At 45.2% G+C, this 17,780-nt stretch overlaps 1 protein-coding gene across 1 annotated transcript in view; it reads right to left on the reverse strand.

The window, feature by feature from the left end:
- The window catches only part of MGAT5B (alpha-1,6-mannosylglycoprotein 6-beta-N-acetylglucosaminyltransferase B), a 168,989-nt gene that overhangs the window by 60,317 nt on the left and 90,892 nt on the right, over window positions 1-17,780 (reverse strand). The window contains exons 4-7 of the mRNA XM_083428470.1: window positions 17,154-17,266; window positions 6,470-6,543; window positions 1,859-2,029; window positions 459-623 (exon numbers count right to left, since the gene is read on the reverse strand). Coding sequence (XP_083284596.1) covers window positions 459-623; window positions 1,859-2,029; window positions 6,470-6,543; window positions 17,154-17,266 — 523 coding nt within the window. The remainder of the gene's footprint in view (window positions 1-458; window positions 624-1,858; window positions 2,030-6,469; window positions 6,544-17,153; window positions 17,267-17,780) is intronic.

The raw sequence follows: 17,780 nt of genomic DNA on the forward strand, positions 1-17,780 counted from the left end.
GTGTAGGACTGTCTGCCGACCCTCGACTCAGGTCCTGGACCTCGCCCCATGGTAACCTCCCCCCCTGGACCAGCACAATTTCCTTGACATCTGATGGGAGGGCGTTCCACAGGGCAGGCGCCATTACCAAGAAGGCCCTCTGCCTGGTTCCCTGTAACCTCACTTCTCACAGTGAGGGAACTGCCAGAAGGCCCTCAGCGCTGGACCTCAGTGTTCAGGCTGAATGATGGGAGTGGAGATGCTCCTTCAGGTATACAGAACTGAGGCCATTAAGGGCCTTAAAAGTCAGCACCAACACTTTGAATTGTGCTCAGAAACATACTGGGAGCCAATGCAGGTCTCTCAGGACCAGTGTTATATGGTCTTTGTACTGATGGATATGGCCCTCAGTCTTGCTGTGACTCCACCATACCCACAAATAACAAGCTGGTTCACAAGCAGCAGATTTAATTTTGTACCTGTTTCTGATCTCTCTTTTTGTCTTCTAGCTTCTGCTCCAGTTTATGTGAAGCCCTCAGCCACTGCGTGGCCAAATGCCGAATCCTTTTCTTCATGAAGATCAAAGACTCTTTGCCACTGCCAATCAACTCGAGGAGGTAGGAGAGGTCTCTCTGAAAAGACGCCTAGGGAAACAACAACAGATTCTTCCTGTTAGTGCAAGGTCCAGGGTGACCCTTGCAATGGCTGTCTGAGCAAGGAGATCCTACGGTGCATGTCGGTTACATGGGCAAAGTATGTTTCCTTTCTCTTCTCCATTTGAACAGGGCTGAAGACAGAGCTGTAGCTAGGTGATCTTGCGCCCCTGGCAGAACCTTCCAGATTGCGCCCCCTACCCATGGGCAAATTAGTTCTTTCCACCTCTCCTACAACCCCCTCTCCACCCATTCAATTCACCCTCTATTTAAAACCTTTTCTTATGGGGAAATAATCGATATTTTTATTTATAGATATATTTATGGACATATTTTAGCTGATTTTGCACCTCCCCCTCTCGCCTGCGCCCTGGTGGGGGCCCACCTCACCCCCCTAGTTACGGCCCTGGATGAAGATGCCTCATGATTGGAGCGAACAAATTCAGACACCAAGGGGCAGCCAATATGTTCAGTGCCATCTTGAAAATTAAGTGTGATATAGGGACAGCTAATTTGATGATAAAAGTAAATCAGTTTTGATGTACAACTAAATGCTGTAGTGCAGAGTGCTTCTATTCGTAGTTCCATCCATCCACCCATAATTCTTCCCCAAGATACCCCACTCAATTTCCTCTCCCCTGTGCATGTTGGGGAAGGAAGAATTGATGGAAGAATTTCCAGGGTAGATAGAATGGGCTTATACACTGTTTTCATGGGGTACCATTTTGCTAGGTATACTTGTTGCTTGAAGAGCTGATAACAACCTTGTCCCCATACACACTCCCCACTTCCTGTCTATCAGGCAGATGGAAGAGACTCCTGGGACAAACTACTGCTGCCACTCAAGGATGTGAACACCCTACCCACTGGCACCAACACCTTACTGGGAGCAGTATGGCAGGGAGGAAAGAGGGCAATGTTGTACCAGGTTACAGAGCAGACTGAGGGATCATTACCCACACTCTCCTTATTTCTCCTCAACTCAGACAGGAGCACCCTAGCATGAGTGCGAGACCATGCTCCCACATAGTCTGTGACATAACCACCACTGGGCATGATCTTTCTCTCTTGCCCTTCCTACACTCAGCCAGGGACATTAATCTTTTCTCTCACTGTTGCTGATTCCTGTTGTCTGAGAGCATCGAAACCAACTGTTTCCGACAAAAACAACCTTTGTCAAATAAGTGAGAATTTGACTGGCATGGTTCAAGGCCTGCAAGCTTCACCTGCGCTCTGGGTGGTGGCATGGTGGAAGATGCAGCCGCTGTCTGATTTCGCCAAGGCAGCACGGGGCAAAACCACTCGACTTCGCTGAGGTAGATGAGGAACGAGCACTCTGTGCCGTCCACACCGAAGAATGCATAGCAGGGGTCTGACGTCCACCGTGCTCTCATCCACTGAAAGGCAAAGGGAGGGGTATTGGTTAGGTGAGCCTTTACACAAAGATGTAACCAACGGTGGAGCTTCTGAATGCAACACATGATATCAAGGGATCATCAGATTAAGGCTTGGATTTACACTGAGAAGAGGCTAACATTTCTAGAGGCTGAGCTCGTTTCTTTGGACTTTATCAAGGGATATGATGCATGAGTATTGGCAAATGATTGGCTTAACTGGAAGAAGTTGTTACAAAGGTATTTATATGGCAAACAGAGATCCTGTTAAAGGAAAGAAATCAAAAGGATGCAGTGAAAAGACAGACTTTCAGACTAGGGAGGTGTAGTCAACAAAACAACTCCTGAACTTTTTATTTGATTTTTTTTTTTAAAAAAAAATATTTATTAAAAACCACAGGTGGTTTACAGCATAAAAATACAAAAGGAGAACATTAAATACATAACAAACCAAACCCCCTGTTGTGGGAGCTAATTTTGTTCAATAGAAACCGTGAAAACAATTCTGAGTAAGTAAAGAATAGAAAATTCTGGTAAGATTTGCTGGTGGCACCAATCTAAGGGACAAAATCATTGCCGAAAAGGATAAAGATCTGAAATATGTATATTTATTGATATATTAGTAGAGCATACTTTCATTAAAAAATACAGCAAGGCTGTATACATGTATGTGTAGGCTAATACACAATGGTATACCACACATTTTCTTCCCCTTATACTGTATATAAGTAAAATGACATGCAAAGCAGCCCTAAGAAAATGATTTAATAAATTTACATCATCATCATCATCATCATCATTATACTGCTCTATACCTGGAGATCTCAGGGCGGTTCACCTCTTTAAATAGAATAGAATTTTTATTACCCAGAAAACTCATCTAAAGCTTTTATCTAAAAATGGATAGGAGATCCTGCCAAGGAGCTTACATTTTATCCGTTAGCTTAGATCTCACAAAGCTTATTTTGCTTATCACTGAGGTCTGTTATCACTGATCAGCACAGGTTGTGGAGGAAATAAATAATACCACAGCACTTCAGATGAAATTTGCCAGAACAAAAGCAAGCTGGCTGATAAGTGTAGAAAATGCCTGATCCTTATCTGCAGTGGTTTTGCCCCATAGAGCGAAGCTAACACATGTATTCTTTCCCCCAGAAAAGCAGAGCTAGCCTCCCTCCTGATATTCTGGAAATGACTCCACTGATGGAGGTTGTGGTCAAAAACTTATGGAGGCCACCGGGTTCAGAAAGGCTGATCTCTGTGCTAAAGAGAAATAAATTTAGTGAGGTTCTCTCGCAAGGTGATTTTGCATGCAAAGCAATAGCCCAGGCTTCCAGTTCTCCATGTAGATCTATCATCCTCCATAATTGCTGGTGCCAGCCTCTTCCAAAGTTAACTACACAAACGAAGCCACTCAGGAGACAGCCCTCCACTCCCGATATGTAAAACACACCAATCATCCAGACAGGAGATCGAATTACTGCCTCCAGCAATTAAATTACACTTAAAATTTAACCCCGCCATGGAAGAGGATGGGAGAAAATGACCGCTATGTAGCTGGGACAATCTGAGTAATGCAACGCTTGTGTCTTGTTAATCTGGCAGTTAATTTGTTTTGTCAAGTAGCTGGTTGAGGGGCATGCAGGCTGAAATAACAGCTGAAGGGGTGCAGTGCGGGGAATGACTTCATGTTAATCTTACTGTTAAGCTAAACGGGTCGGTGCAGATACAGAGCTGCACACAATTGCACCGGCCAATCAAATGCCCGAGTTGTGTTCAAGTCAAGACAATGTGCTGCTCTAAGCAGAATGTGGTACTCAAAACCAGCAGCAGGTTACAACACTTTGCTTGTTCCCCAGGGCAGAGATAACGCTTGAGATTAAAAACAAGCAAGACAATAAATCCATTGGTGCTTCCTTTGCATTTTGTTGCATATGAATAATTAACAGAGATATAAATGCTACATTAGTCCATGAATCATGCAAGGAAGGGCAACCTAGTTGCTCAGACTTCACACAAAGAAGGTGTGCATCCTCTCTCTCTCTCTCTCTCTCTCTCTCTCTCTCTCAGTGAATATTTCATAGAATCGTAGAGTTGGACGGGGCCCCAAGGGCCATCTAGTCCAACCCCCTGCAATGCAGGAATCTCAGCTAAAGCATCCATGACAGAGGGCCATTCAACCTCTGCTTAAAAGCCTCCAAAGAAGGAGAGTCCACAACACCTCTCATGTCTCTAGACTAGAGTCAAGCTCAACAAGGTCTTCTTTCCCCAAATTTAGGGCTTTCCAAAAATGTTTGATCTGAAAAGAGACACACCCTGGCCACTTCATGTAAGAAAAGCACAATCTACGCATCCACCTCAACAAATCTGATCCCTTAAAACTAATTAAGTTCTACCCACCTTACCTTTTTTGGGGGGGTATCTTCATTTTGCCCTCACCTTCCTCCTTCAAATGACCAAAATTAAATATCTTAGAAGGTTCAACACAGCACTAATTGACACACTAGGGCTATGGTTGCAGCTGTAGTGCATGTATTACCCCATAGGGAGGTCTTCCTCAAGCTGGTGCCCTCCAGATGCTGTTGGACTCCAACTCCCATCAGCCCAGCCACTATGGCCAATAGTCAGGGATGATGGGAGTTGAATCTCACCATCTCAAGCGGTAAGAGCACTGTTGCAGTCAGGTCCTGCTTGTGGGCTTCCCAGTAGCCAATCAGATCCCTGTATGAGAAGAGGATTCTAGACTAGATGGGCCTTGATCTTCCTCTGTTCTTATCTGGTGGTGGAGTAATATATAAAATCTAGGGGAATAAAAAGGTAATGGTAAAGGACCTCTGACAGTTAAGTCCAGTCACGAACGACTCTGGGGTTGCGAAGCTCATCTAGCTTTACTGGCTGAGGGAGCCGACGTTTGTCTGCAGACAGTTTTCCCGGGTCATGTGGCCAGCATGACTAAGCCGCTTCTGGCAAAACCAGAGCAGCACATAGAAATGCTGTTTACCTTCCCGCCAGAGAGGTACTTATTTATCTACTTGCACTTTGACGTGCTTTCAAACTGCTAGGTTGGCAGGAGCTGGGACCGAACAATGGGAGCTCACCCCGTCGCGGGGATTCAAACCGCTGACCTTCCGATCGGCAAGCCCTAGGCTCAGTGGTTTAGACCACAGCGCCACTCACGTCCCTTAAAGTTCAGAGTTGACCTCCAGGGCCATAGCCAGCCCTCCACACTAAGTGGGGCTGCCACATTTCCAGGTAGGCTTCAAAGAAATGAAGTTATTTCAATGGCTTCTTAGTGTCCAAAAAGCAAGCATTAAATAAGAACAGTTATTATTAAGTTTGCAAGCTTCTGCCTCCTTAAATGAGTACAGTCTCTTGTTGCAATAAACAGTAACTCCCTTAAGTTGTCCCTTACCCACTCTGAGCACCATATTCACAGCCATATAGTAGCTAAAGGGGGACTTCAGGACTGATTAAGCATAGTAAGGGAGACATGGATCTTGAAAAGTCCACCCTGAGCCAGCGGGGTACTTGAGTGGGCAGCAGAGCTGGACAGGTCAGGTGGGTGTTGTCAGTTTGGAGCAGAATCACTTGAGGGCAGGCGGCACCAGCTGCTACTGATTTGTTCTCAACAAGAAATCTCCCTCTTCTAAGGAATAAGATACCATTTTGTTGTATCACTAAACCAAGAAGTCAGTGTTTGTGTGCTTGAATTTTACTGAGGTGGAACAAATCCTTATTCTTGGTGGGGCAGGGCACCCACTGGTCCAACTCTGGCTCATGGAAAACTTGACTTAACTATCAGTGTTCATTTCCCCAGGTGATCTCTGAAACACTAAAAGTAAAGTAAAGGTAAAGGGACCCCTGACCATTAAATCCACTCGAGAGTTGCGGCGCTCATCTCGCTCTATAGGCCGAGGGAGCCAGCGTTTGTCCGCAGACAGCTTCCGGGTCATGTGGCCAGCATGACTAAGCCACTTCTGGTGAACCAGAGCAGCACACAGAAACCCTGTTTACCTTTCCGCCGGAGTGGAACCTATTTATCTACTTGGACTTTGATGTGCTTTCGAACTGCTAGGTTGGCAGGAGCAGGGACCGAACAATGGGAGCTCACCCCGTTGCGAGGATTCAAACCGCCGACCTTCTGATCGGCAAGTCCTAGGCTTTGTGGTTTAACCCACAGTGTCGCCCCACAGTGTCTGAAACACTACCTATGCCTTTTATATCCCACTTATATTCCTTTCTAATTTGGGGGGAAAAGAAAAATGCATTGAAAAGATGTTTTCTCACATCGTAATAATTTGGTTTACTGCTGCAGTGCTTGCTGGAACAGTGTGTGAACAAAAAAGATTCCATCTTCTTTTAACTGTCATCCAAAGAGACACGTTGCTTTCATTTCTTCCTTTTTTTCTGTTCAGAGCACAAATCTGAATCTACTTTACTCACCTCCACTTTCCCAGAGCAGTCAGGGTACTTGGGATCCCTGGGCACCTCACACTGGTCCCGTCTGCCTTCTATCGCTGTTGAGTACAAACACACAAGGGAGTGGTTAGTTCTGAGCTCAGATTCTGGTACCAAAGGGAGCTTACTAAGAATACCAGCTATCTTTTCTTTTCTGTTTTGAAGGAATAGTGTAGTGCTCACATTATTCAATCTGGGCTCCAGTTCCATGAACCTGGGTCCTGTCTCTCCTCCCTCTGTCCCACAAAACACCCCATCTTAGATCCTATCCAGGCACCAGAATCCAAGGACTGGCAATCCCAACCTTCCCTAAACAACATTATGTGCGAACAGCCTCCTATTCTAGCAAATCAGGAACTCACCTTTAGACTGACTGCTTAAATGCTGGCGCATGCAGAAAGTCAAGACTATTTCTCAAGGCATTTTTTTCTACAGTACTTATCATTAGCTTTGATGTTGGGGTTAACGTTGTGCACGGTTAGCAATGAGACATCTTTTTATTAAACTGCTAATTTATATGCCACTTCCTATTTCAACATACACTGGGCCCTGTGGACTAAATCACACTCAAAGCCTCATTGTTGGAAGTTGGAAGCCGCTTTTGCATGCTTCTATCCATTGTTCAGAACCTAACCAAGGAATGATGACATTGGAAGGGGGCAGTTTGGGGGGGAAATGTATATATGCTACACTTCAATTTCCTATGATAATGATGCAAAATGGAAGTTTTTAAAAAAAGTGTTTCTTGGCGTGGCTCTATTGTATGGTCTTACATTTCTTCTCAGATTACAGCGCATGCTAATGGTTGGCCAGCATTTTGCCTCCAGTCAGTGCCCCCCCCCCCCAAAAAAAAATTGTGCCTAATGAGGCATGTGCGTGACTCTAAAGGAGCACATGAAAGCCCTTCAAAATATAGACATTTTCAAATTGCAGCAGAAAATTGTGCAGTCAGTCAAGTGCAGAGCCATCTAATGAGACAAACAATAGCAAGACCTACAGGCACAAAGCCCTTTCAGAGAAACTCAGAAGTAAAGCATGGAGTTCTGTCTTTGAAATAAACACCCAAACACCATGCCCAACAGTTCGAGTAAAAACTTGCTTACTCGTGTTTTAACCCCCAGGAACCAGAAGGCCATTATTCATCTTCAGGCTGTATATCCACAACATCCCTGTGGGACAGGGGTATCCATTCCCCAATGAACAACGTTCTAGAGACCATTGTATCGGTGGTGTACAGACCAGTGAATGGACCAAGTAAACAGGCAGCAACAACAAAGGAAGGAACAGCAGAACCAGGAGGCTCCAGGGGTTGGCAGAGGGACCCTGAGTCAGGGTTGGGCTTTAACAGTTGCCCAACGATGCTGACCCCTGGTGCCAGCCCTGGAGCCTCCTGGTTCTGCTGTTCCTTCCTTTGTTGTTGCTGCCTGGTCACCTGGAACCAGATGACCTGGAGTTAAAAAAAAAAGGGGAGCTGCCACTGTCTAGGCACTTAATCTGCAGCACTGGCCAAGCCCAGTTTGGGATAATAATCCATTATTCATACATGGGGAAAGCTAAAAGGAGCTGGCCAGTGAGGGTGCTATAAACTATTTATAACAAGCTCCATTTGTTTTCAAGAACAAATTGCAGAAGCCTATGCAATTATTCATGCCCTTAAAGTTAAACAAAGTCCTTTGGTACCCCAATTCTTCATTAGGAACCATAGCTGCAGATTAAAGACAAACATTAAACATTGATATTAGAACAGGAACAGGCAATATTTTATTGACTCCCTTGGACCTCTTTGGGTGTCAGGGAGAGAGGTGGCAGAAAAAGCCATTTGGCACATTGAGCCACAGCTGGACAAAGAAAGATGAGCAAGAGAGTCAATATTTAATACTTTAGGGTCACAGCAGGAGAGCACAGTGAGACAACCGGTCATAAAATGCTCTTGTATCTGCCACATTAATCATCATAATGAAATCCATTTGCAATTTCAAAAGATTTAGTCTTTGATCCAGGAAGGCGAAAGCTTCATTTTCAACATGGGTGTTGTCCATGTTCAGCTTCCTATTGCATCATCCTACAGAATGTTCAGCAGCAAATATTACACAGTGTCAGGAGGAGGTAAAACATTTTTATTTTATCTACAGGGCTGACCCACCCATAAGGCAAGGTAAGGCAACTGCCTTGGGAGGCAGGATCCACCGGGGCAGCCAATCTGGACTCCAAAAAATGCATTGCCTGCTGCCACCACCACTGCAATGGCAGCAACAGCTGCAGCACATTCCTTGGAGGCTGGATTTGCCGCCTCCTTGGCAGCCAAAACATATTTTCAGCAGCCTTTGGGTGAAAAGAATGTGTTGCTGGTCTCCTCCCATCCTTGTTCCCAGTGTAGATCTTTAGTTCCCCTTTATTCCCAATGTAGATCGACACTCACCCCTTCTTCCCTGGCCGGAAACAGGGAATTTTGTGGTTCACCTTAGGGGCCAAAATGTCTTGGGCCAGACCTGTTTATATAGCACCCTTAATGTCCACGGCACTTTACAACTAAAAGACAGGTCCCTGCCCTGAGGAGCCTACATAGGGCAGGCAGTCGAGCTGAGGGTGGGGGACCTGTGGGCCTCTGAATGTTGTTGAACTTCAGTTGCCATCTTCCTTGACCACTGGTGACTATTGCTGGATTGGGATAAAGGGAGTTGGAGTCCAACAAGAACTGGAGGGCTACAGGTCACCCATCCCTGCAATAGGGGGATAGAAGGAAGATGGAGACGATGGCAAATGAGAAATTATCCTTTCATGAACTTAGGCCTTGTTTAAACATGGTAAAACAGAATGCCCCCCCCCCTCAAAAAAAATGGACAAGAGAAAATCTCTAAGAATTATGCTGTGGGAAGGAAATGCTGCGACAACTCAAGAAGATGCAGACAAGGATTTGAGTTGTACAGCACTGCATTGCAAGTGGGTCAATTGAAATAGGTGCGAGATTTTATCCAACACTATTTATTCATAAGGCAGGTGAATAAGCAAGAGAGGTATTTAATACTTTTCAGTTTGATGACAATAAATGGTCATGTCTGGATTTGAAATATTGAATCTGAAGCACACTCAGAAGAAATATTAAACATGAAAGGTGCAGATTCTTTATTAGAACTCGGAACAAAAGAGAAAGCACAGAAAGTGGATGAAATAGCGATTGCTTTCAAGCTGTTGGCACAAAGTTGTGCATTTGGGGAGCTGAGTGAATCACTAAAAACTGCGTAGTGTGTGGCATGAGATCAGGCGGGCAGAGATCCAGGTTTGCACGAGAGATTGGTTTAGTTCTTGAGCATGCCTTTGATATGACACACAGAGCAGCAGAAGTGGCTACAAAGCAGCTGAGAGGACTAGCGGGGGGCACAGCTTAAAACAAGCGGCCGCCCTACAGTCCAAAGATATCGGTAAGAAGGTGAGGCAGCCAGCCTCAGAGCAAAAGTTGCCCCCACTTACAAAAATATTTCAAAAGAAGGAGTCCTGGGGGTAACAGTGTGAGCTACAAGTGCATCATCAGACAGTATCTGTAAAACATTCAAAGCACTGCAAGTTGAACCATTTAATCATTAAAAACACCAGATTTTCTTTTTAACACCCCACCCCAAAATACTTCTTGCATTCAGTAAATGCAATCAGAATTGCTAGTATATCTATATAAAAAGAAAGTGACTCAGCTGGAATTCCAGGCAATATATTACTGAGTCTAAGGCCATGAATACATTTTTTAAAGGTACAGGTTTCATTTGTAGGCTGAACGGAAATAAACCAAGTGACTGTCCAAGAAGTTGAACAGGAATGGGGAAGCTGGTGCTTCCGGCCAGATGTTGTTGGAGTACAACTCCCAGCATTCCTGATGGTTGGCCATTCTGACAGGGGCTGATAGGAGCTGATAGGAGCTGCAATCCAACATCTGGGGGCCACCAGCTCCCTGCTGCTGATGTAAATGAAGGTAAGAGACATTGTTAATAGAGAAAACCTAATGCTAAACTAGGCACTGGACAAAACTAAGGGGAGAGGAAATAGCAACACTCCTAAAGGACCAAGAAAGGAAGAGACATTTTCAGTGATGTCTCTCAGGCGGCAGTCAGGGTGGCCGTGCCATGGGACTTCACAGAGACCACTTAAAGTACTTGGAATTTTAGTAGTGTAAATGTTTAAAAAGTGAGCACCCATTTTTAACTTGCCTCCAGTGCTAGTTCCGTGTGTGTGTGTGTGTGTGTGTGTGTGTGTGCAAATGAAGCTCTGGTGTAGGGCCCAGCTTGCAACTGTGACTAGTCCTCTGGCTTGACAACCCATAGGCTAATAATGGAGCTCTGTAGCCATTCTACGACAATTGCCCACTTCTGTGTCAGCTTCCAACTTATTTACTGTATTTTTCGCCCTATAGGACACACTTTCCCCCCTCCAAAAATGAAGGGGAAATGTGTGTGCGTCCTATGGGGCAAATGCAGCGTGCCATCCCGCTGTTCCCGGACCTGGTTTGAAGGCTGGCGGTGGGGAGAAGTGTGCTTCTCCCCGCCGCCAGCCCCGCAAGCTTGGGGGACAGCTGGGAGGTGCAGCGTGCCCAGGCTTGTGGAGAGCTGCCTGTTCTGGGGGCTGGGGTCGGGGGAAGCTCGGGCTTCCCCCGCCCCAGCCCTGCGCCTGGGTCCTATGGGCTGGTGCATCCTATAGGGCAAAAAATACGGTACTTTTTAAAAGCCAGCCATGGCAAACAAGAATGGCAGACTCCATGGGAATCTTTGCCCCTAGGTAAAATCATAGCATCATTAAAGTTAGCTTCAAAACCCATCCTGCAGCAGGAGAAAGGGGAGAGTTGTGAGCAATGGGGAAGACGGGAAACACACAAAAAAGGTGGATAAATCAAGCTTTCAAAGGAGAGGTTTACGGGTCCTCGTGGGATTCAAGGCAAGCATTTTTAATGGTGTCTGTTGGGGATTATTTTCTCTGGTGGATTAGTAGGAAACAAACACATCATTGTTGCATGATTAAAGTGATTTCCTCAGTAATCCTCTTCTTAGCACATTAACCCACTGGAAAAGGGTGGGTGTTAGTTGTGTCACATGCCAAGAAGGGGTGTTGAAGTGGGAAGTGCAGACAAGCGCCCCCACAATGGATGTGCGCTGCCATAGGAACACATTTCTTCCCTGCAGTGTGCTGCTACTGCTGCTGACTTAGGTACCAGCGTTGCAGTTCTCTGACTGTTAGCTTTCCTGCTAATGATGTATGGTGTGCTCAGCTCACCAAGTGCTTTGCAGACATTAACTCTTCCTTTCCCAAAGAGTCATGTGAGGCCAGCATTAAAGAGTTCTTCTCTCTCCCCACACCCTCTTCAACTCCTTCCCTAAGCTACCTAAGAGAACTCAATGTGCAAATCCCAATGAATCAGTTTCACCTGTTTTTAACGATGTGGTAGGAAGAAAGATGAGGAGAGGTACGGCTCACTTCTTGTAGTGCAGGAGAGGGGCAGCAGTGGAACGATGCCACCGGTTGTTTATCTTATGATGTATGAGGGGAAATAAATGGCCGGGAGCACTTTTAGAGAAAGCTGCTAGAGAGAATGCAACCAAGACAGGGACATGGGCAGAAACCTAACCCTCCCAGCCCTGCATGTGACAAACACGGTATCTGAGGGTGCTTGCTTTCTACAGCAGGAATGGTCAGGTGCACTTGGCTTGTGCATTTGGAAAACACAACAAATACCACGTCTCAAACAATTACCTACAAATGTAATGAAGATACCAAGTCTCAAAACACTGCCTGTGCGTGAAGCCCAATGACCCATTTTAGGCTGGTCATTTCGGCATTGCCAGAAAAGAGGAAACACACCACCAAGAAAAGAAGACAAAAGGGATAGAGGTTTGCATTACATTTGCATATGCTAATTTTATATGAAAATTTAGAAATAATTGCTATAATTTAAAGGGAAACACCATACATCTCGCCATAATGGGGGAGACTGTGGCCAGGTGACCTGCGTGCTACCAAAAGTATTAACTGTTGATGGGCAATTTCGAGGCCCCTGTTCTCCCTTCTTTAAACAGGACTCAACTGGGCAGAACTTGTGCTGGAGCTTGCGTTCCCCTCCTTCCCCCCATTCCTCATGTTCCATGTCTTAGAATGTGAGCCTGTGGGAAGGGACTTTCTACTGCTTTTTTCTTGGTTAAATGCTGAGGCACAAACACCACATAGGCGCTGACTCTTAGGGGCCAAGGCAGTTTCCCCAACGTTATTTTTGAGGGAGCCGGGCACCCTCAATTTTCAGAGGGTGTTCGGGTCCACCCACTGGCTCCTCACAACATCGTGTATGTGATGTCTGGACGTTGCAATAAGCTGCAGAAGCTGGCGTCTCTGAAACACCACAAACAAATAACTATAAAGCCTCACTTTGACAGCCTTTCAAGCAGAGGACTGGGCCATGTAAATTTTGACACAAGATCAGCTAACCTGTTTAGATGAGGTGAGGGGCAATGGAGAGGGGGAGGGGATATTTCACCCTTTTCTGTCCATGTTATGCTCCCTTGCTTCCTGTTAGGATCAGAGCAGAACCAGACAATGCCTCTTCATCTGTGAAGGAACCTTTTGCCGGATGTAGCATATATCAAGGGCAATCAGTCAGAGACTGACAAACCTTCTGAGGCTGCATACATACTATAACTTTAAAGCACATGTAGCCCCCCTCAAAGAACTCTAGGCACTGTAGATTAAGCCATAGAGTTTTTGGGAACCATAACTCTGTGAGGGTGTAACTACAATGACAAGATCGTTTATGTTTGGTGAGAGGCACTTTTGTCATAGACATCTTGCAGTTAGGGGGGAGAGGGGAGAGAGGGATGGTGGGTATTGTTCTTTTATTCTATTGTCTAGCATAATTGAAAGTGGAGACAATATATGTACCTCTCTCTGTTTATCTGTTTGCTTTGTGACACGAAAAACCTTAATAAAAACATATATATATATATATATATATATATGTATGTATATATAATCTATCATCTATCTATCATCTATCTATCATCTATCTATCATCTACCTATCATCTATCTATCATCTATCTATCTATCTATCATCAATCATCTATCTATATCTATCTATAGTGACAGGAATTCTTTGAAGGGAAAGAATATGTTTCAAATGTCCTTTAAAGTGTGTACAAAGCTCCCATTCTAGAAGGAGCCCTACTCACAGAAATGACAGATTTGATGGACAGAATTTCAACTTCAGTCCTGCCCAACGTTTTCCAGGGTGGAGCCAAATGGCTTTGTGCATTTCTGTTCTCAATTTCAGACATATCGGAATAAAGGATGTTAGAAGCAGGCTGAGGATGAAAGGCAAAGATTCTAAGGTCATGTGCAAATTGCCCTGAATCCACTGGGCTGCCTCTGATCCCTATGGTACAGACACATGTCATGTTTCACATCCATACAGCTGATTGAGAACAGCAGTGGATGAGGCCAGCCTGTGCAATCTGCACAGCTGGCTTCCTGTGATGTCCCAAGGATAAAGGTATCTATCTTTAGTCCCAATTCACATCCTGCACATTTGTTTTGAAAGAAATGTCATCATGCTTTTCAGGCCAATTTGCCAAATACTGTGGATCACTAAGCAGTCAGTGGTGTCTCCACTTAATACTGAATACTGTATAGTATTCTTTACTAGGGCAAAGCAGACCACACATTAAGAGGCTTATTTATATGCCCACATGCCAATTTCCTCTGCAAAAAAGATAGCACCACAAACAAAAATTCACCTAAAGGCTAACAAGGAGTATGACTGAAAGGTTTGGTTTACACTTATATGTACCCCAGGGGTTACGGAAGAGTTATTGGTACTATTAAAATTACAATAGACCGCTGAGGAAGACAGAAACAGTCAAATGCATATGGTTATCGGTTATACATGAATACATGTTATGAAGGAAGTTACTCATACTGATTACCCTAAGAAGGCCATCAGTGGTTGTTTGTTTTATATGCTGGTGTGTGTGTGTGTGTGTGTGTGTGTGTGTGTAGACAGAGAGAGAGAGAGAGAGAGAGAAGGAGAGAGAGAGAGAAGGAGAGAGAGAATTGCATTTGTTATCCATAGTTCATTGGGGTTTTCACATTATTGCAATAGAACAGTACAGTGGTACCTCAGGTTACATACGCTTCAGGTTACATACGCTTCAGGTTACATACGCTTCAGGTTACATACGCTTCAGGTTACAGACTCTGCTAACCCAGAAATAGTACCTCGGGTTAAGAACTTTGCTTCATGATGAGAACAGAAATTGTGCTCCGGTGGCGCGGCAGCAGCAGAAGGCCCCATTAGCTAAAGTGGTGCTTCAGGTTAAGAACAGTTTCAGGTTAAGAACGGACCTCCAGAACGAATTCAGTACTTAACCCGAGGTACCACTGTACAGTCCCCGACTTGCCCTCCCTTCTCCCAGCTTCCCTTCCTCCAATCTTATTCCTCTTTTTTTCCCAGCTACAGCATTTTCATCTCTGACATTCAGTGAGTTAGCATGTTATATGGTACTCATGATTGCATGCTCAGATAAGAAGATAAGGGTTGGGATAAATAAGTGTCCGCTCTTGTCACAGATTAAGATCTATTAAGTTATGGAAGTTTCCATCACTGCAACATGCCTCCCACTGCTTCCAGTTGTGGGTATTACTCAGGGAAGAGTTCCAAAAATACACTCCAAACCCCTGGGAAGCTTGGCTTTTTATCTAGTTCACAGAGTAGAAGTTTCCCATGGGCTGCTAGTTACAGGTGGTCTTTCACCCCATTTTCTGTGCCTGGAGAAGAGCAGACTTTCCAGTGTTGAGTGATTATTCATTTTGTTGCCAGATGGCTCAGTGGAACCATCCTTCTTGTCCGCTTGATAATCCCCCACCTGGCAGGTATGTAGCTGATTATTGTGCGGATTTATTTTGGAGTGGCTTATAGGTTGTTGCTTTTAATCTGTGTAGTTGTACGATGTATTTTATGGATTAAGTGTTTGCATAACTTCAAGCTCTGCATTTGTTCGCATTTTGTTCATCCCAAATTGATGTTTTGTACTTTCCAGTTGGGCTTGATTTCGTTTTGGCTTCTTTCATTGACATGCAATTGCATTGTGCAAAGAGCCACAGCTTACTGGTTGGACAGTAGGGCTGCCCTAATAAAGGACGCTGCATGCCTAAATACACCAGGAGAAGAATTAGCATGCATTGGCATAACTCAGGATCCTCCAGCAGGTATCTACACCCACTACTCCATTTGCACTCCACATACCTTTGCCTTCACTCCTTGTAATACGAGGCTTGAATCCAACTGATACAAACTTTTGGATTTTCTCTAAGTACTCTTCTCTAGATCAGTTCCCTGCCCCTTTGTTCTAGATAAATTCTTTCAGAACCTGTAAAAATTTGCATTTCCAGTCCTTCGGCTTCTTCTAGTCCTTGTGGGTCTTCTCATCGACTACACCAGGCATAGGCAAACTCGGCCCTCCAGATGTTTTGGGACTACAACTCCCATCACCCCTAGCTAACAGGATCAGTGGTCAGGGATGATGGGAGTTGTAGTCCCAAAACATCTGGAGGGCAGGGTTTGCCTATGCTTGGACTAGACTGTTCCACTCCAGCTTGCCCCATCCCTACATCAGCTTCACTCCTCTTCCCATCACCTCCTTCCCAGTGTCCCACACCTCATTTCCATTTCTGCGATTATGCCATATGTTTAGTTAGGGACCTAAAGGAACATGCAGCCTCCGCTTGGGGAAACCTTGTACTGCTCTGCTAGCCCCCCGCTTCCCGCAACTGACCACCCAAGTAGTTCCACAAGCATCTCCCACAGAAGAAACTTTTTCCTCTCCCTCCCTCTCTTCTCATACACCATCCACACTCTATTTTTCTTTTCCAGCTCTTACTTCCATATTTCTATTGCCCTCATTCTGCCAAGAGCCAGGCTGCTCCCAGCCAACCCTGTTTGATTCTAACCTCCAGCTCCAAACTGGCTAACTTCACTGCATGTCTGCTTGACTTCTATTGCTCTTTCCTTCACTGGATTTGGTGTGGGTTAAACCACAGAGCCTAGGAGTTGCCGATCAGAAGGTCGGCAGTTCGAATCCCTGCAATGGGGTGAGCTCCCGTTGCTCAGTCCCTGCTCCTGCCAACCTAGCAGTTCGAAAGCACGTCAAAGTGCAAGTAGATAAATAGGTACCGCTCCGGTGGGAAGGTAAACAGTGTTTCTGTACGCTGCTCTGGTTCACCAGAAGCGGCTTAATCATGCTGGCCACATGACCCGGAAGCTGTATGCCAGCTCCCTCGGCCTATAGAGCGAGATGAGTGCTGCAATCCCAGAGTCGGCTACGACTGGACCTAATGGTCAGGGGTGCCTTTACCCTGTTGCCCTAGCTATCCTCTCCTTTCATTTCACCCGCACATTGCTAGTCCAATTGAATGTAATGGCCTGCTTGGCGATCAATATTTCTCTCTCTTGTAATAAATCAAATATTCCTCAATTCTAACCCCTGGTTTCTTGCCAGATTGCTAATTCCCCCTGGTCTAAGTGAAACAAACTATAACTTGTACACGTGTATGTGAGCGTGTGCATACAATGGTACCCAGAAACATTTCAATATATATAAGCAGATGTTACAGATCATCCTTTTTGGTGAGCCTGCTGGTTTTCTTACATTTTCCGTTTAGGAGGCTGTTGCGAAGAATCTGATCCACCTTCGTTGCAATGTCCGAGACATTCTGAGCAATCGCCTGGATTCTTTCCATCAAGCCAACTGCTGGATGGTACCTGAAGAGTAAGTGAAAAAGAGATATAAACTTTGATTCATTCTTGTCAGGCATCCAGACTTGTCAGAAAGAAGGAAGAGGTCCCTCTGTCCCAAAACAACAGTGCTTTGAAATTGCAGTGCCAATCGCCAAAGACAGCCATTCTGGCAGCCAGAGGGATGTCATGGGAGAGCATGATGGACCAAAACTCCCACAGCACTTCCTCAAAAAAGGGCTGTTGTGTGATGTGTTATCATCTTTGAAGCTCCCTTGAGGGGGCTCTATTGGAGGCCCTTATACACCCAGTAGATTGCTGTGGTCCGTGGGAATGTTTCTCTTGCAAGTACCAGAGATCTCAGAAGCTTGCTGCACAGTAACTTAGAGCAGAGCTTTCAGTGTGGCTGCCCCTGATCTATGAAATAGGATTCCTGTCAAATTATGACAGACACCCACTATCTGCCCTTTCCAGAAACATGTGGAGACATTTTGTTCCTATAGGTTTTCCTGGTGGGTCTTTTCCATGAGTGTCCATGACT

The sequence above is a fragment of the Podarcis tiliguerta genome (assembly GCF_965153285.1).
Source record: "Podarcis tiliguerta genome assembly, chromosome: 2".
NCBI lineage: Eukaryota > Metazoa > Chordata > Lepidosauria > Squamata > Lacertidae > Podarcis > Podarcis tiliguerta.